The sequence below is a fragment of the Canis lupus genome, chromosome 9 (assembly GCF_011100685.1).
Source record: "Canis lupus familiaris isolate Mischka breed German Shepherd chromosome 9, alternate assembly UU_Cfam_GSD_1.0, whole genome shotgun sequence".
Taxonomy (NCBI): Eukaryota; Metazoa; Chordata; class Mammalia; order Carnivora; family Canidae; genus Canis; species Canis lupus.
In genome coordinates this window covers 52,018,739-52,035,415 of record NC_049230.1, presented here as the reverse complement: position 1 = coordinate 52,035,415, position 16,677 = coordinate 52,018,739, and the positions used below count along the sequence as shown (strand labels likewise).

General features: G+C 38.2%; 1 protein-coding gene across 12 annotated transcripts in view; it reads right to left on the bottom strand.

Moving 5' to 3' along the window:
- SETX (senataxin) overlaps nucleotides 1-16,677 on the bottom strand; it is an 80,625-nt gene that overhangs the window by 28,927 nt on the left and 35,021 nt on the right. For all 12 annotated transcript variants that reach the window (XR_005364869.1, XR_005364868.1, XM_038548938.1 and 9 more), the window contains 3 exons: nucleotides 11,792-11,891; nucleotides 2,804-2,977; nucleotides 578-810 (listed from right to left, as the gene is read on the bottom strand). Coding sequence is in view for 10 of the 12 variants with exons in the window: in XM_038548938.1 (XP_038404866.1) it covers nucleotides 578-810; nucleotides 2,804-2,977; nucleotides 11,792-11,891 (507 nt within the window). In the remaining 2 variants the exon portion in view is untranslated. The remainder of the gene's footprint in view (nucleotides 1-577; nucleotides 811-2,803; nucleotides 2,978-11,791; nucleotides 11,892-16,677) is intronic.

Here is a 16,677-nt window from a genome sequence, read left to right as displayed (position 1 = left end):
GTCTCCAAACTCCTAACCTCCTCAGCCTATGCCTCTGTCATCCATTAAACCTGGGACTTCTGGGAGGACAAGAAGTGAATGAGATACTGTACAGGAAAGCTCTAGCACACAGCAGTGGTCCAAACACTATTACTTTTCTCTTGCCTTCCTCTGTATTAATCTCCTGGAGTGACTATATGGCTCTCACAGCTAGAACATGTTTTCATGCAAAATGGCAACTTTATCTGTAAATTCTCTTTCAATCATTCAAATGCAAAATTAACTCTATTAACCCACTCCTACCTCTGAATTTTAATTACCTAACAAGCATTTAAGTAGGATACTCATCTAACATTTTAATGCTGCTCTTTAAGCATATTTTCAATTCTTTATTGCACTATGCCTTTTTCCTGAGGTAAGCTGAGTAACATAACACAGACTGCCAACTTAAAGAAGATGGAGCACTACATCACTGTGCACGCACAGGGATATGTCTTTGTCCCAGATACAAAGGAATGTGCAATGAATAAACACAAAATGATGTCACATTCTGACATGAAATTTTCTGACTTTCCATTCTCGTTTAACCATGACTCACAATTCTCTCAGACGTTGTAGTTAGTAAATCTTTTGTACAGAAGTCCATGGGATTTGGATTAAGAACAGCTCTGGCCAGTTGGTTCCGTCCACTCAACAGAGACATGGCTTTCAACTTCCTTTGCGTAGTTACCAGAGAACTGATTACAACACATTTCACGAATTCATTTAAATTGACTGGCAAATTATCTTGAGTCTGGATGTAAAGGAAACACTCAGACTTCCCGTTGCGCACTATTATCAAGAAGGAGAAAAAACAATTTCAGTTGCCAGTGAATAATGCGATCCAACTAATAAAAATGTTATTCAGAATTATGTATGTATTTTATAACTTATGTTTTTGTATGATATTATTTTTTGTATGATATATTATTTAAGTAATTCACTCAAATGTGAAATAATGCCCAAGAACCAGGCAATTATTTTTTAGAAGAAGGAAGCAGATAACCACATAAACATGTCAGGTAGTGATGAGCACAATGAAGAAAGCAGAGAAAGGGAATGAAGAAGTATGAGGGATGCAAGGGGTATTACCATTGATAGGTGAGTCAGGGGAAAGTCTCCTGATAAGATGGTATCTGAGCAGAAACTTGAAATAATGAGTAAGCCATGTCCTCATCTGGAGAGAGGGTGTTACTGGTAAAGACTCAGCAAATGCAAAGACCAAGAAGCAGAGATGTGAATGGAGTATTTCAGGAATAGGATCAAGCCTAGAATGGCTGGAAGAAAAAGTAGGGAGATGTGTGTGACAAGAGTCGAGAAGAAAACGGGGCTCCATTTTAAAGGGGTCTGCAAGACCACGATACTGAATTTGAACCTTATTTTGGGTCAAGTAGGAAGCCGCAGGGCAGCTTTCTACTGGGAAGTGACGTGCTTGAACTTACATATTAAAAGAATCACTTTACTGCCGATGAAGAATAAATGCAATGGGAAAAGCACAAAAGCAAACGGGCCACAGGAGGCCACTGTGGTTGATGGTCATGTGGACCAGGATGTAGTAGCAGATGTGGGGCTTGGACTTTGGGTACTTTGCTAAGGAAAAGTCAACAGGATTTGCTGATGAATTACATGTAGGGTGTAAGACAAAGGATCAAGGATGACTGGGGTTTTTGGCCTGAGCAACTAGAAAAATGCAAGCCCCACTTACTGAGATGGGAAAAAAAGAAGGAATAGTTGATGTCAGGCAGAACATCAAGTGCCTCCTTTGGTCTTTTTTGTCTAAAAGATATTTAAATGGAGATGTCAGTTGGACAACTGAGGAGTTTAGAAGGAGAATACCTTAGAAATATAAATACGGCAAGTGTCATCACTTCCAAGAGTCAAAAGCACAGACTAAGCTATGTACCCTTCTGCTATTCCCCTATATGCATTCCACAGAAGAACTGGGGCTGGACCACAATTATGATAGAAATACAGCACACCAATTACAGCGCAGCATGACGCTCAACTCTAAAGAGCTCTGTTTTTAAGACTGGATGTAAAAAGGCAAAGGAATAATGAACTCATGTTCTCTTCACATAATTGAGACTAAGAAAGCAGCAATGTTAAAAAGGCTGCCTGGCATACAATAAAGAATGCAGACTACCCTGCAGTCAAAACATATGCAGGTTTCAATTCTAGGCCTACCACTTAATACGGAGAATAACACTGTGTAAGTTACTGAACATCCCTGAGCCCTCATTTCCTGATGAGGACAAGACAAATAAATCTTACTGCTTTATAAGGCTCTGAGGAAGATAAATGTGCCCAGGAAGGACAAGGCACATGGCCTGGTATTCAGCAGGTACACTACTTCTGTGATGCTATTCCCAGAAGGGTCCCTACAAAATAAGGGATGGGAGTGATGGAAACAGCAAAACCTTCAAGTTGTCTTATAATGAATTACATGTCTTGGTCTTCTAATGATACTTAGCCACAAAACCAAGGTTGGAATGTGATTTAAGATATAAAAAAGATGATTTTGCATATTGTTTAATAACAAACACAATGAAGGAATGTATCAGAGAAAGAGAGGACATTACAAAAGAAAGCTTTTTTTCCTAAGTCTAGAGTAATAAGAACTGGGCCTTTCCCAGATGAATTTAGAAAAACTAAAAAAAGGACTCTGAATGACAGGTAATCAACCTGGCAAATACATGTTTCGAATATGTGTAACGAACATGTGGCTAGTAAAGCACAACTCAGATAAAAATTAAAAGACATGTTACTCTTTACATTATCTACTTACTGACTGAAGTGCGGCGAAACTTATGAACATAACCGCAATGATATTCACGGAGATCCTGCATGCGATTTCTCTCTGTATCTTTCTTCTCTCCATTTTGTCTTTCAGAAATCAAAAACACCAAATCATTTTCCTTTGGATGAAGCTGTTTGGCTAGTTCACATTCTTCAAGATGAACTATGAAACAATAATAAGTTGGCATTGACTCTAACAGAATTATTTTCAGTAAGATTAAAGAATATTAAATCCCTGTACTAAGTTCAAGCAAGTGTACAGCACTAAACTTTGTTAATATACTTCCAAATGATACTCTAAGCCAGTTAACATTCTCAAATACAGGTTATAGTATTATAAAATGTTTAACAATGGCTAAAAAGCCAAAATAAAATCATAATATTCAAAAGGAGTAAATTTCCTTGAAGTTTATTTTACTTTTTAACCAAGAAATTTTCTCTTCTGCTCACTTTTACTTTCAAAATCCCAGAAGAAAACTCACAAACAGATCTAAGGACATGTAAGAATTTTGAACCTACTAGTAGTGGCATTTCAAATAAGGGGGTAAGGCTAGTTGTAAACTACTAGGGCTGGGAAAACGGAACAAGCACTAGAACAAGAAAGTTCAGCACCAACTGCCAGATCCAGCAACAACACAATGACTAAAATACAAGCACTGGGATTGGGTAGACAGGACCACTAAATCAAAACAAGATTTTACAATGTGGCAGGTAAGAGGCATCTGGGTGGCTCATTTGGTTAAAATTCTGACTTTGGCTCAGGTCATGATCTCAGATTCCTGGGATCAAGCCCCACATCGGGTTTCAACAGGGAGTCTGCTTCTCCCTCTTCTTCTCCTCACACTTGTGTACTATCTCTCCCAAAACAAATAAAATCTTTCTAAACAAATAAATGAAACGTGGCAGGCAAGACTATCTATTTGAAGGCATCAGAGATCAAATACAGTAGTGAAGAATTACTGCTGGGATTCAAAAGAATGTGGAAATCTGCTGGAGTCAGCCCAGTATTTCCCATAGAAACACCTGAACTACTCTTGGGAGTGGCAGCCTAGAGGCCAGGCCATACCTGGGACAGCTTTGTCGGACTAAAAAGACAAAAATTGTGGAGTCTGGGGCCTGCAGAGTAGGGACCCTGGTACCCCAATATGCTTCAGGTTGGGACTACAAAGGACTAAGGATTATACCTGAGGATGAACTAAGAGCAAACCCACCTTGACATGGACTACAGCCCCCCGAGGATGAACTAAGAGCAAACCCACCTTGACATGGACTATAGCCCAGCTTCCAAACACCTGGGTGCTTCAGAAAAGCCCAATCCCTTAAACCAGATGATCCCACATTGCAGGTGCCCCCAGAAGTCTGGCAGAAGTAAAGGAAAATCCTCTCTGGAGGAAGATAATATCATCCTAGGCCTCAAATTATTTTTATAAACGACTTTTCAAAGATAACGACCAAAAATAAGCAAAGCACAGGAGAAGATAAAAACTCAATAAACAACAAAGGACTGTCCTGGGAGCTACAGATTATGTCTCACACAGTTTAAAAGGTTTTGCCTTAGTTATGGAGACACTTAAAAGAGCTACTAAATCTACAGACTTTGGGTACCTGGGTGGCTCTGGTTGAGTGTCTGCCTTTGGCTCAAGGTATGATCCCAGGGTTCTAGGATCAAGTCCCACATCAGGCTCCCCTGGGGACCCTGCTTTTTCCTCTGCCAATATCTCCGCCTCTGTGCCTCTCTCATGAATAGTTAAAAAAAAAAAAAAACTAAACAAAACCTTAAAACTTAAAAAATAAAACTACAGACTTTGATAAATCAAGGATGCATATAAGTTTTAACCTGTTTTAAATAGCTAAAGATTTATAAATTGAGGTATAATTTCCAAACTAAAAACAGATAAAAAAGAAATTTTAAAATGAGAAAAAAAAAAAAACAGAAGTATTCAACTAAAACAAAAGGTAATACATGTAATATATAATCAGGTTCATTTACTTCTATTTTGTCTCATTTACTTTTTTTTTTTTTTTAAATTCACTTTTGGTAATTTAATGGTTCAAAGCCTCATATATGTGTAAAAAGTATACTCTAATTCTATCTGAGACTTCTTTATATATTTTATTAGGTATATAGATACATTAAGAATTGTCATCTCTTCTGCTGAATTATTATGAAAAGATCTTTCTTTGGTAGTATTTTCTGTCTTAGTTTATTTAGTCTGATATTAACAGAGCTAAACAGGTCTTTAAGATTTTATTTATTTTAGAGGAGAGAAAAAGAGAAAGTATGTGCACATGTGGGTGACTCCCCACTGAGCATGGAGCCTTGAATGGGGCTGGACTCCACAACCCTGACACCATGTCCTGAGCTGACATCAAGAGGAGGATGCCCAACCGACTGAAACACCCCTAAACACATATTCTTTTAGTGCAATTTGCATAAGTTTCCTTCTCCAATCTTTTTTCCCCAACCTTTCTGTATTCTTATGTCTACATGAAATATAGTGTATTATTATACTGTTTTTTTTTTTTGAAGATTTTATTTTTCTGAGAGAGAGGGAGAGAAGCATGAGCGGGGGGGAGGGGCAGAGGGAACAGACTCCTCGCTGAGCAGCGAGCCTGATGTGGGGCTTGATCCCAGGACCCAAGGATCATGATCTGAGAAGGCAGATGCTTAACCAACTAAGCCACCCCATACTATATTATTCTTGAAATACCATTTTCTTCTACAGGATGCTAAGGCTACTTAGCGAATTGCCAAGTTCAGATACAGGATCAAAGAATATAGAGGATATCGGTCATATCAGACAGCCACTCTCAAAAACTTGTAGGGTCCTACCTAAAGGGTTTAAATTATAATAGACAGAAACACAAGTATATTTAAGTCCATGCATTTATGAAATTTTTTTTAAAAAGCACTTTGGTCAACACCAGTGCTTGCAGTGAATTAACTCATTATTTTAAAAACTGGTCAAGAGTCAAGTACTTTTCTACCTTTCTATATAAAGTATACCAGAGAGTAACCAGATAATACAGAGAAATTTCTTCATAGAATTACTGCAGCTAATAAATAAATAATCAAATAACAGTATCATCACTTTACAACTTTAATAAATTAACTTAGGCATTAAGCATCAACAGTTGTAAATACTAATAAAAGAGAAATTAGAGATGATACACGTCCTGATAAAGGCACATACCACTATCTATGAAATAGTCTTGCCAAAAATAATAAATCAAACTAGAATCGATGGTGTCTCTAGATACAATTATCAATTTACAAGAAATGCAGAGGACAAAAAAACATACTAACAAGCACCAGGGGGACAAATCAATGAGTACAGACAATAATTCTAAAGGCTCACCACCTCAAATTTTTCAATAAAACAAATTACAAAGGGGGGAAAAATAGGAAGAAAAAATTGTAGTTAAAAAAGACACATCAGGATCCCTGGATGGCTCAAGGATTTAGCGCCTGCCTTTGGCCCAGGGTGTGATCCTGGAGTCCAGGGATGGAGTCCCACATCGGGCTCCCTGCGTGGAGCCTGCTTCTCCCTCTGCCTGTGTCTCTGCCTCTCTCTCTGTGTCTCTCTCATAAATAAATAAGTAAAATATTAAAAAAAAAAAGACACATCAACTAGTGTCAATTTCAAAGTGACTGAAAAAATTGTTATTCATGAGCAGCCCTAGTGGCTCAGCGGTTTAGTGCCGCCTGCAGTCCAGGGCGTGATCCTGGAGACCCGGGTTTGAGTCCCACGTCAGGCTCCCTGCATGGAGCCTGCTTCTCCCTCTGCCTGTGTCTCTGCCTCTCTGTGTCTCTATGAATAAATAAATCTTTTTAAAAAATTGTTATTTATGAGGAAATTGGAAATTTGAAAACTGACTAGCTATCTGATATTAAGGAACGACTACAATATTAGCAATAAAATGTTACCTTATTATAAATTTTAGGTCTGTATCTTTCAGCAATATTCACTGAATCTAATTACAAATGATGCTTGCCCCAAAATCAAACCAAAGATGATCTGTAAAACCTCTCCATCATGAGAGGTGCCTGGATGGCTCAGTTGTTTAAGCTTTTGACTCTTGGTTTCAGCTCAGGTCATGATCTCCAGATTGTGAGATCGAGGCCCACGTTGGACTCTGTGCTCAGTGCAGAGTCTGCTTCAGATTCGCTTTCCCTCTCACCCACCCTCTTGCTCTCTCAAATAAATAAAATCTTAAAAAAAAAAAAACTTCCCCACTGTAAACTATAAAACATTATTGAAAATAAACAAAAATAACTGAATTCATAAATTAGAAAATAATTAGAAAGATGGCAATTCTCATATTAAGAAAAAAAGAGAGAGGGCAGCCCAGGTGGCTCAGAGGTTTAGTGCCTCCTTCAGTCCAGGGTGTGATCCTGGATCTCCGGGATCAAGTCCCACACATCAGGCTCCCTGCATGGAGCCTGCTTCTCCCTCTGCCTGTGTCTCTGCCTCTCTCTCTCTGTCTGTCTCTATGAATAAATGAAATATTTTAAAAATATAAAATAAGTGAAAAAAAATTTTAAAAAAGAGAGAAGATGTTAATTCTTGCCCAATTTCCCCCATTTTTTCCTCTTAAATTTATATGGGAACTCAAAGGAACAAGAATAGCCAAGACACTCTTAAGGCAAAACAAAGGAGGAGGACCTGTTCAGTGGCCACTAAAACTCATTATAAAGCTGGACTAAGTAATTAGGCAATGTGATATCAGCACAAGGGGTGGCAAATGATCCAATCAAGAAGAAATCAGTACAGAAAAAAATCCATGAATTAAATGGACACTAGATTTAGGCAAATATGGCACTGTAGAACATGGAGAGAATAGTCTTTTCAACAATAAGTAACACCAGGAAAACCACAACTCCATTTGGAAAAAAACTGAAACATGTTCCCTATACATCCCATTCATGCATAAAAAGAAATCCCAGGTTGACAAAACAATGAATCATCTAGAAAAGGGTTGCAAACTTTTTGTCAAGAGTCAAATGTTTTCTTTGCAAGCCACACATAAAGTCTGTTGCATATTCATAGACTTTTCCCAAAATTCTTTAAAAATAATGTATAAATCATACTCCAAGGCAGTCCACTAATGGGATATGGGGTAGTTCTGCAAGTTGTCATTTGCTGACACCTGGCTCTAGATGTTAAGATAATATATTTATGATCTGCAGCAGGGAAAGGTTTCTAAATGAGGCAAAGACTAACCATAAAAAAAAAAAATTAGCGGCGTCTGAGTGGCTCAGTAGGTGGAGCGTCCAACTATTGATCTCAGCTCCAGTCTTGATCTCAGAGTTTTCAGTAAATAAAAAAAAAAAAAACAAAAAAAAAAAACATGTATTTACTATGTTAAAAATAAGAAATTCTAGGGGTGCCTAGTTGGCTCATTTGGGGAGCATGCAACTTTTAATCTTGGGGTCATGAATTTGAGTCCCAGGTTGGTATTAGAGATTACATCCATACATACATACATGGATGTAATTACATACATACATACATACATGATGGATTTTATGGATTACATACATCCATAAAAGAAATTTTTAATAAAAATAAAACATTTAAAGACATCAGTGAGTCAAAATGGAAGTCAAATTGAGAGAATGGCATGCATCCAGATTATATAAGGAACTACTACAAATCGATAAGAAAAAGATAACAGAAAATTAACAATAACTTTGAAAAGGCACTTCCCAAAAGAGATTACTGAAGTATCTACTAAATATATAAAAAAGGTGCTCAACCTCACTGATAACAAGGATATGACAAAATAAAACCACAAAAGGCCATCAATACAAACATGGCATAATGGCTGAAACTAACACAACAATCAATACAAATGTGCTGGTGAAGACCTCGAACAATGGGACTTCTCATACACTGCTGGTGGGTATAATGTATAATGGACTGGGCATTTCCTAGTCAACTTGAACATACACATACCCCGAGACTTCACAAACCACCCTAGATATAGGACTCAACAAAAATGCCCTCACACAAACATTGAGACAGGAATATCACAGTGGCACTGATCATAAAATGTTGTGTAAGACTTAACATAGCATGCCGGAGGATACTATCCTCAGAAAGGTAGGTCTGCTTATGAGGTTGGCCCTTAGCACGGAGATCCTGGATCTCAGGATTATTGCTTGATGATGAGAATGCCTCGCTGTGCCTGTTTGCAAAAAGAATATGGTCTATACCAAATACCTGCTTTCCTTCCGGAAGTCAGGAATTTAGGTCAGGCAGAGAGGGTGGTTGGGGCACTAAGTTTCAAATAAGCTTCCCTAGGAGGTAACAGTATGCATGCCACACATTCTGACAATCCATTTCTGGACTGATTCTACTGGGAGAAGACTCTTAAGAGGCTTGCTCCTGGTATTGTCCATACTTCACCCCATGCGCTTCTCTCCTTGCTGATTCTGCTTTGTAGTCTCTTAAGATAATAGGCACAACCATGAGCATGAGTATATGCTAATACCTGTGAGTTGCCCTAAGAAGTCCTTGAACTTTGGGGACCTGACACACAGGCCAAAAACTACTGAAAAAAAATGTCTATCAACAGTAAAATAATAAAAACAGAACAAAAACAAAAATCACACAGTATAATCAGGACAAATTCACATATTGAAATATTACTATAATGATGACACACAAAATTAATGAATCTTACATATGTGTTAAAGAAGCCAAATATAGATATTATGTGATTCTAACAGAAGATCACGATAATGCCAGATAAATTCATAACTTAAATATCAATATTAAAAAGAAATATAGGGACACCTGGGTGTCTCTCAGTGGTTGAGTACCTGCCTTCGGGCCAGGGCGTGATCCTAGAGGCCCAGGATGGGAGTCCCACATTGGGATCCCTGCATGGAGCCTGCTTCTAACCTCTGCCTATGTCTCTGCCTCTCTCTCTCTCTCTCATGAATAAATAAAATCTTAAGGGGACCCTGGGTGGCTCAGCGGTTTGGCGCCTGCCTTTGGCCCAGGGCGTGATCCTGGAGTCCCGGGATCGAGTCCCGCATCGGGCTCCTGGCATGGAGCCTGCTTCTCCCTCCTCCTGTGTCTTTGCCTCTATCATAAATAAATAAATAAATATTTAAAAAATAATAAAATCTTAAAAAATATATATATATATATATAAAAAAACACTACAAGAAAATATGAAAGTGGGGCACCTGGGGAGCTCAATCAGTTAAGTGTCTGCCTTTGGCTCAGGTTATGATCCCAGAGTCCTGAGATTAAGCCCCACATCAGGCTCCCTGCTCAGTGGGGAGTCTGCTTCTCCTTTCTCCCCCTCCCCCTGCTCTCTCTCTTTCTGTCAAATAAATAAAATCCTTAAAAAAAAAAAAGAAATGAATGAAAATATCCATTTTCTAGGACCAACGTCAGAGCCATAAAGAAGTAAATATGGTATTTTTAAACGTGTAGAAATTGCACCTCAAAATCTGCACATGAAACTGAGTAACAAACTGCAAAAAGCACACCACAACAATACATACACATTAAGAAGAAAACAAGTTCCTTAGTAGAAAAAGGGCTTGGGGGGGCACCTGGTGATCAACCAACTCATGTTTTTGGCTCAGGTCCTGATCTCAGGGCATGGGATCAAGCCCTGAAGGAGCGGAGTCGGCTCCTCTCCTTCTTCCTTTTTACCTCTGCCCCTCCCCCCATGCTCACCCTCTCAAAATTAAAAAAAAAAATTTTTTTTAAGGGCAAGAACAATTACCCCCATTTCCTCCTAAGAATATACATGGGCAGAAAAGATTTAGGAAGGAAAGTACAACCTCAGATGAGATACATTTTTCAGACATAAAACTGGAAAACAAAGTTGAAACTAGCAAATGAGGGAGATCTACATTCTTACATTTTCATGTTAGAAGTGAGACAGATTCCTTTTGGTAAGCAAAGGCAATATGATCAAGTCTTAAAATGTGCACGCTGTTTGACCTAGCAAAGTTTACTCAGTATTCGTAACAGTGAAAAGCTATAAACAACGTACATGTCTAAGTAGACACCACTGGTTAAACAGATCTGTGGAATAAACTTACAATGGAATTACAAATATTAAATACACTTATTTAATAATGCTGGAGAGGCATTTACAATATATTAAATAAAATTAAGTCAAATATAAGCTTCTGAAAGCAAGAATCTTATGTTTTCTTCACAGCTATATACATAGCATCTAGGATTATATGCTACCTATCAGGTACCATAAAGTCAATAAATATTTGCTCAATGAATGAAAAAGGTCATAAAATAGGTAAAATGACCCTACTACATTCATATGTACACAATTCACATAGGTGAGTAGACAGTGTCACAGTAAGATATATACTAATATTTTCATAGGATTATCTTGGAAAAGTGGGAATTGGTGAATGATAAAATTCATTTATCTTTCTGCTGGCTAATATTATTTCAATGTCCTACAATGAACATACAGTACCTTTCCCCAAAAGGATAAATGCCTTTTATTTTAAGTCATCCTATGGAGTAGGATGGATTAGGGGTGAGTGGGGAAAGCAAAATTTTTTAAAGAATTATGGATGTTTGGTTGATTTATAACTAATGCCTAAGTGTGATATGTGTTTCAGACCAATGATGAAATGAGTAGATGACAGCAGGATGATTTACTCAGAAAATCTATTAACACTATTATAGTCTTGTCAAGTTCCCTTCACTCACCCTTCTCTTCCATGTCCAGCTTCCACTTTGGCCTGTAGTATTCTAACTACAGAATGGTTAAAACCATGAATTTTATATCTGTAACTGTCCCACTAATTAACCTCATTAATTAAGACTTTAAACATTCTGTGTAAGAGATTACAAATTACAATTTCTAGGATCTTAGGAATCCTAGGTCCCAGAAAATTTAAATGAGGTTGAGAGTTCCTCAAATAGATATCTCCAGTTACCATATATTTCAAATTACAGAAGAAAGAACTTACCCACAAACTCCCAATATTTTTTATAATCAGCAGGAAATTTTCGTAAATGCAACTGATAGAATTTCTCTTTGTTTGGAGAGCTGATCCACTCCTGTGCCACCTATATACACAGCAAAAAAGCATATTAAGAAAGTAAAAACATTCTGGCAAGTCAATGTTAAACAGCGAAGTTTCCCCAAACAAGCAATAGTAAAATCCAGAACCTAAAATTCCAAGTGGGAGAAACATGGAAAATTTGTGACTTTTGGTTTCCAGTTCAACATATATGGAACTTAGAAGTCACCATTTCATCCTAGTAAGTAAAAAATTAAGCTGAAAAAAATCAACAACCACTCAGTGCCAGGAGAGGGGAAACCCTGAACTAGAACAGATGAGCTGCTTGAGGCTCAATATGGATGGCTCTGAGTGACAATAAATCTAGGGGGACCCTGTCATAAGGGGGACCCCACAGTTTGCTTAGTTCTACCTCTAAGGAGCCCCTCCAAGCTCTTACACCGAGTACTAGAGAAAATCCCTTCATGCTTCCAGCACAAGGAGAAGGAAAGAGACCAGTATGAAATACACCAGAACCTTCTGATCTTTTTTTTTTTTTTTAAGATTTTATTTATTTATTCATGAGACACACAAAGAGAGAGGCAGAGACATAAGAAGAGGGAGAAGAAACAGGCTCCATGCAGAGAGCCTAATATGGGACCCGATCCCGGAATCCCAGGACTACGCCCCGAACCAAAGGCAGACACTCAACTACTAAGCCACCCAGGCGTCCCTAGAACATTCTGATCTTACCAAGGCTTGATCTTGGAGAAATTCTTTAATTACCAGAGTCAAACTACTTGAGGAAAGAGAAATAACCAACTACAGCCCATTCTGGCCATCCTATCCCACCTGAGGTGGTGGAGGAAACTGATAAGCATGTGTATGGTTCACAGTCCAGGAGACAAAGCTCACCAAAGACTGCGAGTAACCTGTCACAGGTTTACAGAACAATGCCCCTCCTCCACAACCAACCACGACATTACTAAAGGTCCACTTACTGCTGGCTGTTCCTTTTCCCTACATCATTTCCACCTTACAATAAATATGATAAGGCACACTCAAAGGCCAAAAACAGAGAATAAGCATCAGAATCAGAGACAGATATGGCAGGAATGTTAGAATTATTAGACCAGGAAATTAAACTGTAATTAATATACTAAGAGTTTAATGGAGAAAGTAGAGCACACACGAGATGATAATGGGGGTGCATGGGTGGCTCGGCTGGTTAAACGCCTGACTCTTAATTTTGGCTCATGTCATGATCTCAGACTCGTGAGATCAAGTCCTGCCTTGGGCTCCAAGCTGGCTATGGAGCCTGCTTAATATTCTCTCGTCCTCTCCTTCATTCTATTAAAAAAAAAAGAGAGAGAGAGAAAAACGATAATGTAAATTCTAAGAGTAAAAAAGAAATGCTATAGAGATCAAGAAACACTGACAGAAATGAAGGATGCCTCTGGTGGGTTCATCAGTAGACTGGACAAGGCTGAGGAAAGAACTGCTGAGTTTGAGAATCTAGGAACAGAAACTACCAAAGCTGAAAGGCAAGGAGAACAAAAATGGAAGAAAAAATAATATCCAAGAACATGGGGCAAGTGCCAAAGACTCAACATCCACGCAATGGGACAACCAGGAGTGGGAGAGAAAGGAACAGAAGCAAGATTTGAAGCAATCATGACAGAAAGTGTCCCCAAATTAATATTTGACACCAAATCACAGATCCAGGAAGCTCAGAGGACACCAAGCAGAATAAATGCCAAAAACTATACATACACATATCATACTCCTACTTCAGGAATCTGAAACATCGAAGATAAAGAAAAAAATATAAGAGAAGTCAGTAGAGAAAAACATCTTGCCTACAGAGGAGAAAAGATAAGAGTAAGAATTACATCTAACGTCTCAGAAACCAGGCAAGCAAGAAGGAAGTGGAGCAAAATATTTAAGTTGTTGAGAGAAAAAAACCCACCAACCTAAAATCCAGAACAAAATGAAATTATTCTCTAAAAGAGAAGGATAAAGACTTTCCTAAAGAAAAATTAAGGGTATTTGTCACTATTAAATCCATCTTGCAGGCAGCTGGGGTGGCTCATGGGCAGCCCGGGTGGCTCAGTGGTTTAGCGCTGCCTTCGGCCCAGGGCCTGATCCTGGAGACCCGGGATCGAGTCCCACGTCGGGCTCCCGGCATGGAGCCTGCTCCTCCCTCTGCCTGTGTTTCCGCCTCTCTTTCTGTGTGTCTCATAAGTAAATAAAGAGAATCTTAAAAAAAAAAAAAAAAAATTTCCATCTTGCCAGAAATGTTGAAAAAAGATCTTGAGAAGGAAAGTCATATCGGTCAGAAACTTGGATCTACAGAAACAAAGAGCATCAGAGAATGAATAAATGAAGGTAAAATTAAAATCTATGTTTCTTTTTCTTAACTGATCTAATATTCAAAATAATACCAACGATATATTCAATTACATTTGCTTATGTGTGTATATGTATGTTTATACATAAGTGAAATGAATGCCAACAATGATAAAAGGGATGGAAGAATCAGTAATATTTTATTATTATAATGTACTCACATGACCCATGAAGTATTATCTGAAAGTGGATTCAGATTAGTTGTAAATATGTATTGTAAGCTCTATGGCAACCACTAAAAAAATAAAAAAATGATATGCTAAGGGGAAAGAGAAAATAGAATCCTATAAAATGCTCAGTTAAGACCACAGTGGCAGAGGGGTGTCTGGGGGGCTCAGTTGGTTAACTGTCCAACTCTTGATTTTGGTTCAGGTCATGAACTTGGGGTGGTGAGACTGAGCCCTGCCTTGGGCTGGGCATGGAGCCTGCTTAAGATCTCTCTCTCAGGACACCTGGGTAGCTCAGTAGTTGAGTGTCTGCCTTTGGCTCAGGGCTCCTGTGAGGAGCCTGCTTTTCCCTGTGTCTATGTCTCTGCCTCTCTGTCTCTCATGAATAAATAAAAATCTTAAAAAAAAAAAAAAAAGATTCTCTCCGTCTTTGCCCCTCTCACTCCTCCTCTCTCTAAAAAAAGAAAAAAAAAACATGATGGCAGAAAAAGCATAGAAGACAAAAATAAGAACAAAGAACAAGGGTAACATATAAAACAGTTATATACAGGAGAAATTTCCACTTTTATCAATAATCATCTTAAATGTCAATGATCTAAATATACCAAATAAAAGATTGTCAGAGTGAATCAGAAAACAAGACCCAACTATATGCTGTGTACAAGAAACTTACTTTAAATATAAAGACACTACAGATTCAAGTGAAAGGACACTACAGGATTCACCTGGGTAGGTCAGTCAGTTAAGCGTCCTGACTCTTGATTTTGGCTCAGGTCATGATCTCAGGGTCATGAGACTGAACCCACGAAAGGCTCTGTGCTCAGCAGAGTCTTCTTAAGACTCTCTTCCTCTCCCCCTTCCCCCCTCCCCCACTGCTGTGGCACGCTCTCTCAAATAAATAAATCTTAAAAAAAAAAAAAAAAAGAAGTAAAGGGACAGAGAAAGATAAACCATACTAACACTAATCAAAGGAAAGGGAATAGTTATCACATGAGGCAATCTACATGTATTTAACACAACTCCACCTGCTAGTAGATTCCATTTCCAGTTGAAATAACATGCCCAAAACAATACAGCTAGTAAGTGACCAGATAGGTTTTTTTTTTTAATCTTTTTTTTTTAAAGATTTTATTTATTCATTCATTCATTCATCCAGGATCACACCCTGGGCTGAAGGTAGCACTAAACCGCTAAGCCACCAGAGCTGCCCAGATAGTATTTTTTTTTTTTAAAACTTATCTACATTTTCTAACAGTCAACAGAAAGAACATTTTAAATAAGAAGGAAGGAAGGAAGGGAGGGCGAGTAGGAGGGAAGCTATATTAATTTCCAACAGAGCAGAGTTCTCTTTAAAAAAAAAAAAAAAAAAAGGGACGCCTGGGTGGCTCAGTGGTTAAGTGTCTGCCTTTGGCTCAGGGCATGATCCTGGAGTGCCGGGATTGAGTCCCACATTGGACTTCCTGCGTGGAGCCTGCTTCTCTCTCTGCCACTCATGAATAAACAAAATCTTAAAAAAAAAAGGGGGGGGGAGACCTTAAGCAAGGAAAGTTATTAAGGATAAGAGGGATATCATGTGCTTGACAAATAAATCACTACTCCAAGATAAATGCGTCAATACTCCAAGAAGACATAATAAGCCTTCATATATATGTGCCTAAGAACAGAGAATCGAAATAGGTGAGGCAAAACACAAAACTGAAAGAAAAAAATAAATACTTTAACACTTTTCTATCAGAAATGAGCAGATCTAACAGGCAGAAAATTAGGAAAGACACAACTCAAAAGCACCATCCATCAACCAGAAATAAATGACATCTGGAGACTAACAGAGGCAGACTATATGTTCTTTTCAAGCTCACATGGCAAAACAGACCACATCTGGGGCCAAAATCCACACCTTAACAAATTTAAAAGAATAAATCACACACTGTCTGTTCTAGACTACAACAGAATTAAACCAGAAATCAACAAAAGATAACTGGAAAACCCAAAATATTTGGAGATTAAACAACACACATGGTCAAAGAATAAATCTCAAGAAAAAAATTAAAAATATATTGAAGTAAATGAAAATGAAAAATACAACTTATAAAAGGCGCCTAGGTGGCTCAGTTAGTTAAGCCTCTGCCTTTGGCTCAGGTCATAATCTCAGGGTCCTGGGATTGAGCAGGGATACTGCTTCTTCCTCTCCCACTGCCCCTCCCCCCCCAGCTCATGCAGTCTCTGTCTCTCTCAAATAAACAAATAAAACCTTAAAAAAAATACAAGTTATGAAGA